The sequence below is a fragment of the Nanorana parkeri genome, unplaced genomic scaffold (assembly GCF_000935625.1).
Source record: "Nanorana parkeri isolate BGI_ZX_2015 unplaced genomic scaffold, ASM93562v1 scaffold97, whole genome shotgun sequence".
Lineage (NCBI taxonomy): Eukaryota > Metazoa > Chordata > Amphibia > Anura > Dicroglossidae > Nanorana > Nanorana parkeri.
Window position 1 is genome coordinate 2,036,862 of NW_017306365.1, and position 8,902 is coordinate 2,045,763.

Sequence of the window (8,902 nt, forward strand, 5' to 3'; positions counted from 1 at the left end):
CTATGGTGTCGGTGTGTGTCTAGAAGCGTCAATTTGTAGCCCCGCCCCCTCGTTGATTTTTGCAAGAACATGGCTGGCAGCGCTTGGAGGTCACTGGTGAGTGATGGGACTGGTCAGGTCGTAGGGGGAGTGCGGCTGTGTGAAGGTCACACTTGGCCTGTGCTGGGCTTAGGGGGGCTTGCTACCGAGGTCAACCGAGTACAGTCGCCTGCTGGGGGCTAAGTACCGTACCAGCAGCGTGTACGGCACTTGGTATAGTCGTAACGGGGTGTGTAGGTGAATTACGGTACCGCAGTGTGTGTGGTCAGAGGAGCAATTATAACGGGTAATACGGGGGTGTGCGAAGGGAGTGTCACGTGACTTGGAGCTGACTGCATTGACATTGCGAATCACTGGGGGTGAGCCTGGCAGCGCTCTGCAGCCATAGCTACATGAGTGGGCACAGATTGATTGTGTGTGTGTGTGTGCGCAATGATCATGCCCTGGACTTTGCATGGCCTGACTGGCTGGGTGCCAAATATTTCTTACTTACATGGTAACTGAGTAAAGGTTAAAGTGACACTAAACACAGGAGTTACATCTTAAAAATGCCTTCAAATACCCTAACTAATGAAGAAGAACTCTAGGAATATTTTGTCTTAACCCCTGCAGTGGGACTATCCTTGCACAGCAAGGGTTAAGTGACTGTGTCTAGGTGCTAAAATAACAAAATTATACTCAGCCGAAGCTCTGAGCTGGCCAGCTGTCACAGCACTCCCTCCACCCTGCAGCATTGGAATCTTCCTCCATGTCCTCATGTCTGTACACTAGGTATAGATGTTGATGATATATACCAGGGGTCAGCAACCTTTTACACACCGAGTGCCATTTTTGCAACCATCAGACAACCGAGTGCCATTGAACAATAGTGCACCATGGTATTAGCAAATTTCAGTTTTTGTACTCATAGTTGTACTGCTAATAATAAGATACGGAGCATTAGACCTCTGCAGAGGAGGGGCAGAGGCATTGGAAGAAGCTGGTGTTCTTTAGAAAGCTCCGACTTATCGAGCTCTCCGACTGGGCACGTCACATCCGGTGACTGCCAGTAGGAGATGAACATCAGATGGAGCTCGAGACATTCCAGACAGTCACCAAATGGTGCCCCCGCCCTTTTACTCCATTGTAAACTACGGCCCCTGTGGCACAGAGGCAGATGGGACTTGTAGTTTTTTTCCCAGTCACAGACCCTGTGAATGAATGATGCAGCTGTATAAATGGAATCACAAACATCGTGCCAAATTTAAAAAAAATACAGGAGTCTACAGGGAGAAGCACCCCACAGTTCAGGCAAGTTGGGGTGTGGGTGTTTCATGTTACACCTTAAAATAACCTGTGGCCAAACCTTTTTTTTGGGGGTGGGGGGGATTTAGTCCTCTTTTGGGTCACCGCAGTAGATTTACTAATGTACTTCTGTGACCCGAAGTCATCATATAGCGGGCAGCACAAATCCGCGCTGCAGCTGGGAAGGATCTCCCGACATTGTCATGATCCGCCCCCACTGTCTGCTTGACAGCTGGCCCTGCCTCTCTAGAGTCAGAGCCAGCTGTGCCTGCCCCCTCCCCTGTCTGTCCCTCCAATGAGCACTGGAGGAACAGAGAGGGTAGGGGGGGAATTCCTGCATGGCGTGGTGACTAGTGATGGGATTGGGCGTGTTCGCAGCTCCATGTGCCGAGCCCGCCAGAAAGCTGACAGCGCCGCAGCGCCAATCACAGGCACTGAGGCATATCCCGATCTCTGCAGCTGCGGACCAGGATAATGCCCGAGCCCATCACTAGTGGTGACTGACACTCGCTGTTCTCTGCAGGGAGAAGACTGAGCTGAGCGATCAGTGGTTTGTTTGTTTGTGATCGCTCACTTCTCGAGCTATAGAGCCGAGAATCGATTGATGGTCCTTTTAAGTCTAAGGTGACTGTTGAAACCATGTTTCACCCATATTTAGGGGGAACGTGAACCATGGTCACATCCCCAGCCCTGCACCTCCAACATGCCCTCGTACTCGCCTGGATTGCAGGGTTCTTCATCCTGAAGCATCCAGGCATTGTTTGAATTTGGCATGGCTGTGTGTGGCTTTGACCAAACCACCATGTCATACGTTCATAGATCCATTGAAAGGATATGTGATTGGAAAGCCTACAGATCCCCTCTTTGTAGTTCTTAGTGGAGTAAAAGTGTGGTGACGTCAGATCACTTGTAGTCCATTCATTCTTCCTCGCGTCCATTAACTGAAAGTCTATACCTTGGTAAGGACATGGATAGGAGAGAAGAGTCTGCAGGAGCCAGAGCATTGCACCCACATTTCACTGATTGAGGTTCCAATGTAAAAAAAATAATACATGCGCATGCTTTCTTTCATGAATGTGTGTGATTTTTTTTTTTTAAATTTATTTTTTGTAAAAGCTGGACTATGCCTTTTAAGATTCTCCCAAAATTGTACTGCAGCAGATGTAACTGTTGATTTGTCTTTTTTTATTGTTACTATTGCAAGTTTTATCTAATGTATGCCTATTAATGATTTGACAGATATAATTTCTATAATTCAAATGATATCTGGCGTATAATGAGCTTTCCCTTAAATATGAACTAAGAAATTCATGTCATGGCTTATTTTGTGTTTGCGTTCTGATATTTTTGGACAGGTCTGTCGCTTGGCTGGAGCAGTTAACAGCCAAAATGGAGCCAGAGGCCTTGCTAGCCATGTAAGCACACCCTCCTTATTTTCTGAGTGTGTTGTAGGGACCGGTTTGTGCTGCTGTTCTTATTCTTCTCTTTACACTTCTCATCTACAGATGAGGATGGTCACTATGATACCAGGAGATGGGATTGGGCCTGAGATTTCCACTGCCATCATGAAGATTTTTGAGGCAGCCAAGGTTAGTAATCGAATATGGGAATTGTAATTCATTTTTCTTTTCTTGACTGCTGTCCCCGTGGTGCAGTTTACAGACTTTACTGATTTCTGACTCTTGGGTTTTCTTTTGACAACATGAAAGCAGCAAAAATTAGATGCTTCATTGATTGATGGATGAAAATTTTTGGAATTCGATGACTCTCCTCATACCATGTCTGGAGCAGATCTGCAAACGCAGTGCAAGGTGTTTTTGCCGCATTCCAGTGTGGTTTTCTTGTTTTTTCTGTTTGTTTTTAGCTTAAAGGGTTTCTAAAGCCTCCATTTTTTTGCATATATCTACTGCTAGCAAGCAGTAGATATATGCAAAAAGTGTAAAAAAAAACGCTTTAACAACGGTTTAAACCTTACCCTGTCTTCGCCGCGCGCTCCCGTCAGAAAATCCGAAACTGCTCGTGTGGCCGCAAAGCATCTCGGGGCAAGCGCATGCACAGTTCGGATTTTCGGCCGGGAGACGAGGAGAGACGCAAGGTAAGTCTAGGGACACGTGCACCCGCATGCAGATACCGTGGGGCAGGAAGTACCAGCAAGGACAGAGGAGTCAGCGCTGGATCGGAGAGCCGCCGCACCGCTGGAGGGACAGATTAAAACATCAGGAAAGATTGGATTAAGAGACATAATTTAAGGTAAGTGCTGAAATTAACATGGGGGGGGGAGGGGGAAAAAAATTGACTTTAATGTCACTTTAAAATGGGCTTTCAGGTGCAGTCCAGTGTGTTTGCATGTGGTTTTTATGGGTTTATATGCGTTCCAGTGTGTTCCGGACCAGAGAAAATTAGACTAGTAGTATTTTTCTGGAGGGGGGATTTTTTTCGGAATTGCTATGCTGACGTCATCACGTCAATATCGCTCTCTACATCATTGAGAAAGTGTATAAATAGCCACTTATGAATAAGCCTACGGGGAGAGGTTGTAGCTGGCTGGGGGTTTGCGGTACTGGTATTTGCTGCTTTATACACTTTAATTCACTGTTATACTGGATTTGCTGTGAATTTCAATAAAGTCTGAAGTATTGGAATTCTCTGGCTAGTGCGGTCTGTTCGTATACTGCATAATAAATGTAGTTTGCATTTTTTTTTATCTTTTGTAATAAACAAACTATAAAGATTAATTATGTCCTCAAGTGCCAGCTTCGTGCTGCTTAGTGCATGTTGACAGCCATTCATAATGAAGTTTCTGTTACTACAGGCACCTATCCAGTGGGAGGAGAGAAATGTTACAGCCATTCAAGGCCCTGGTGGCAAATGGATGATCCCCCCTGAAGCCAAAGAATCTATGGATAAAAATAAAATGGGTCTTAAAGGTAACCCTTTTCTTATTGTCCTGACTCTGATACAATTAAGTTACGAACTGTATGTGATATTTCATGCATATTGTTTGTTCAGGCCCTTTGAAGACACCAATTGCTGCTGGACATCCGTCCATGAACCTGTTACTTAGAAAAACGTTTGATCTTTATGCCAATGTCCGCCCCTGCGTCTCCATTGAGGGTTATAAGACTCCTTACACAGATGTGGATCTGGTTACCATTCGGGAAAACACGGAGGGAGAATACAGTGGCATTGAACATGTGGTATGTCAATCTGGCAGCATTCGTTATGTCATTTATAGTGGAATCATGGGAAAAAGTAAGGGACCGGGGTTGTCTTTATAAATAATTCTGATACATTTTCTATCATGCAGTGAAAAGTGCTGGTAATGATTCTAATTGGCTAGGTAACACCCTTCGTTTCTGGGGGGTTTTTCAACCCCCATTATCATACCATGACGTGAAAAATCTTTTGGTAACTTTTCCCTGTCAATGCTTTTAAATAATTCAATTACTCCCCCCCCCCCCCTTTTTGAAACAATTTGGCTATGTTGAATGTCATACACCTAATAAAGTGACTATTGTTATGCAACCAGATGGAGTTTCCAAGACTTTCTATTCATGCACAACGCTCCCCACCCACCTCCCACTATTTTTACATGCTTGAAGGGACTCACTCTGAGGACCCTCCATGAGTTAAGGCACCACAGACCTACTCACACCAACAATGTCTAGCATTACCTCACCAGTACACTACGGTGCTAAGTCAGTAAATATAAATGTCACCCAGAGCATCAGTGTGTTTGTTGGGACTACTGGGTTATTGTGGTATGTGTTTTTGTTTTTATCTTCTAATCTGCAGCAGCAGATAACTTAGTAGTCATAGTGACCTATGGTATTTTACTATCAGCAAACAGTAGGTGATCTGTTGCTGCAGGATAGAACTGGATAGGTTCTGTTTGATACTAAGATGGCTTCTGGAGGTCAAAGAAAATCTTGATGTTATTGGATTTACACTGTAAGCCCAATGTGGAAGCATTCCAAATACATTCTGCAATGAAGCGGTGTCTGTTTCAGAATTGGGAGCAGCTCCTGGGCTTAATACAGGGAATGGCACTTAACCCCACCCGGACCAGCTACAGCCACTGAAACCAAGGCACCGTTTGAAATAGTAATTGAGTTGAGAATAGCTGCTGCAGACCCATTTTAAAACTACACTGCATTCGTAAAGTACAACTAAATCCATAATACTCCCTTTTGGATAGGGGGTGGTGGTTTAGAAAACCTGTCAGGTTTTTATTGTTGTGTCCCTGTTAGTGAGATTTACCCTCTTCATTTGTCCTGGACATTTATCACTGAAAGTGATATGGTCCAGGACAAATTTTGACCTAACAGGAATATAGGGAAAATCTTCCAATGGGGATACTAGTTCTGGTTATTCTGGTGACATCCAGGGATTTTCCTCACTTAGTGGGATTCTCATTCCCCTCCTATTGTGGCTATCGGACAGGAATCAGACACAGATGGCAAAAAACTGATAGGTTTTATTACCCTCCCTATACTCTATTCAAAATGAAAATAAAACTTTTGGCATTGCTAGTCGATGTAAGAAAGACGTTCACAACATCTTAGACAATTGGAAGCAGCTAATTTAGTGTTTCTCCTTAAAGCTCGTAATAACCTTAACTTGAAGCTGAACGTACCCTTCTCTGGACTAAACAAAAATGTCATGCCAAGTCGAATAAACCAGACTCCATGTTAGCTAGAAAGCTTTGATCATTTAACCTCCATCCACCGACCATTAATTAGAAAACTAGATTTAAAGGAGAACTATGGGGTTAAGGCTTTTCCCCATAGTTCTCCTCAGGGAAACGGGAGGACACAAACTAGCGTCCTCACGTCACCCTAGGCTCAGTATCCCGCGGGCTGTAGCTCGCGGTATACTGAGATGCCGCAGTATACCGCGAGCAGCATCGCGGTATACTGAGACGCTGAAGCGGATCCCGACAATTATGTCTGGATCCGCCCAGCTGCGTGACTGACAGCTGGCTCTGCCTATCTAGAGGCAGAGCCAGCTGTACCCGTCCGTTCCGCCAGTCAGCGCTGGCGGAGGGGGGAATCCAGCCCCTCCCCTGTCACGGCAGAGAGCCGTGACAGGATCGAGAGGTGAGCGGACGCCGGTATGTGTTCGCTCACCTCCCGATCTACTGAGCTGACCTGTGACAGTCTCATTGTCACAGGTCGGCAAAAACTGAAAAGCGCTCACCTCATAGTTCTCCTTTAACAATATTACTAGTAACCCCATCAAGGTCTTAGAGGAATTCCACCACCATCTTGGAAAATTGTATTCAGAACCTACCCCTCCCTCCTCAACCCATGTTTCTTCCTTTTTAGATTCAATAACTTTTCCCTCACTTTCACCCTCTTGTAAGGAATCTAAGATGCTGACATAACAGAGGACAAAGTTCGTTTTGCTATACGTGATCTGAAGTCTGGTAAAAGATGGTCCGGGTGGGTTTTCAGCAGTTTTCGGACCTGCTTGACACGTATCTTAGTTGCCTGGATCGGGACACACTCGCAGCTAATGTGGTCATGCTTCGTAAACCGGACAAGGACCCTCAGATCTGGTCTAATTTTCGAACCATTTCGCCCATTAATGTGGACATTAAGCTCCTTACCAAGATTCTTACATTACGTCTTAATAATTTTTTTGGCCACTTATTAAATGGAGACTAAGTGGGTTTTGTTCCTTGCCGGCAGGCCTCTGATAATATGTGCAAGGTCTTATTGCTGTGTCATTTAGCTTGTCAGCGGAAACTGGAAATGTTCTTGTTGTCATTGGATATGCAGAAGGCATTTGGTTCTATTTCTTGGCCTTATCCATTTGCCACACTTGAAAAATGGGGCTTTGCATCGGGTTTTTGGCCTGGGTGAAGGCGGTTTATTCTCATCCCAGAGCTTTGATTCTGTATCAGGGATTCAGCTCTCTATACTTCCCTATCCACCAAGGTACCCGCCAGGGTTGCCCCTTGTCGCCCATTCTTTTTAGCTTGGCTTTGGAACCCCTTGCTATTTTTCTTAGAGTTAATAAGGATGTCAGGGGACTGGACTTGGCGGGCTATTCGCACAAGCTGTCGTTGTTTGCAGATGATATTTTAGTGACTTTCACGACCCCTCACATATTAGTACTGAACTTGCTGATTTCCATAGAACAATTTGCGCAAGTATCGGGTTTGCGAGGTTAACCATACGAAAAAGCTAGCACTGAACGTATCGCACTCTTTGGATACTACGTTGCAATTGCATCAAAATTTCCGCTTTCACTGGAAACCCTCGCTCCCCTATTTAGGGGTTACTTTTTTCACCTACTTATTCGTCTCCCTACCAAGCAAATTTCCCTGGCCTTACTCATCAACTTAAACAACTCCTGTCCTCCAGGAAACATCTTAATATTTTTTTGATTGGCAGGAATAATGCAATACAAATTATCTTTTTGCCAAATGTGTTTATGTTTTTATGGTCTTGCCGGTCCATGTACCAGCTCATGTTCTCTGTATCCTTCAGAGGGATGTTCTTCGGTTTGTTTGTAGAGATTTGCGCCCAAGGATCAATAAACACATGCTTTTTCATTCCAAGCTGCAAGGTAGTTTGAGGGTTCCTAATTTGGCCACCTATTACAAGGCAGCACAGATTGCGCCACTTACCCTTTTTGTCTTCTCAAGCTGTATCACCTTTGTGGGTCACTATGGACATTGTGGACTCTCACCCTATCTTGGTCTCTAATGTTCCCTGGTTTCCACCTTCCAAACGGCCTCTTGATTCGAACCCAATAATGTTACACACCTTGTGGGTTTGGGACTCGGTCAAATATTCGGGTCGACTCAGTTCACCTTATCTCACTCTTCTATCTTTGACTGGATGCCCACTTTTTGCTCTCGGTATGAATCACCCTGATTTGTTCTGGTAGCATTCCAGGATGTCCACTCTCACTACCCATGGGGCTATGTCATTTGCTCATCTCCAATCTACACATTCAATGCCTAGTTCAGAAATGTTTAGTTTCCTCCAGTTACAATATTTTATACAGTCTTTACCTTGATCTCATCCTCCTCCTTTGAACGGAAAGGTCGTAATGATCCCCACTCTCCAGGCCTAATAACGGTGATACAGGCTTCCTTGTCCGCTAACTGTTCAGTTAGGAAAAACCTATACCAATCCAACTGGGAAGAGGAATTAGGATCCGCACTCTGATGAAGATTGGTCTATGATATGGCAAAATGTTGCATCTTGTTCTAGGAATATCCTAGCATTGGAGAACTCTTATAAGGTTATCTTTCGTTGGTATTATACTCCCAGCATGTATTCATAAAATAATCCCATCCTATTCTCCTTTCTGTTTTCGGAAATGCACTGTCCTGGGCACCATGCAGCATATCTGGTGGGATTGCCCAAGGTCAAGAGACTCTGGATTCGAGTGTATGCATTGATGAATACTGTCTTGGGATGTAACCTAGTCAAGGACCCTTGGGAAGCCCTTTTGCATAAACCCATAGCACAAGTGTCCAAGTGACAACAAGTTCTGATTTATCGTATCTTTATGGCTACCAAACAAACTATTGCTGGATCATGGAAATCTCTAACCCCCC

The 8,902-nt window shown here is 44.7% G+C and overlaps 1 protein-coding gene across 2 annotated transcripts in view; it reads left to right on the forward strand.

The window, feature by feature from the left end:
* IDH3A (isocitrate dehydrogenase 3 (NAD(+)) alpha) overlaps positions 1 to 8,902 on the forward strand; it is a 14,191-nt gene continuing 5,289 nt past the window's right edge. Inside the window, exons 1-6 of one of the 2 annotated variants that reach the window (XM_018552808.1) lie at positions 55 to 100; positions 1,510 to 1,523; positions 2,679 to 2,738; positions 2,829 to 2,912; positions 4,136 to 4,250; positions 4,333 to 4,520. In XM_018552808.1, coding sequence (XP_018408310.1) covers positions 70 to 100; positions 1,510 to 1,523; positions 2,679 to 2,738; positions 2,829 to 2,912; positions 4,136 to 4,250; positions 4,333 to 4,520 — 492 coding nt within the window. In that variant the 5' untranslated portion in view covers positions 55 to 69. Of the gene's footprint in view, positions 101 to 1,509; positions 1,524 to 2,678; positions 2,739 to 2,828; positions 2,913 to 4,135; positions 4,251 to 4,332; positions 4,521 to 8,902 lie in introns of both variants that reach the window. The other variant, XM_018552807.1, reaches the window with a different exon arrangement.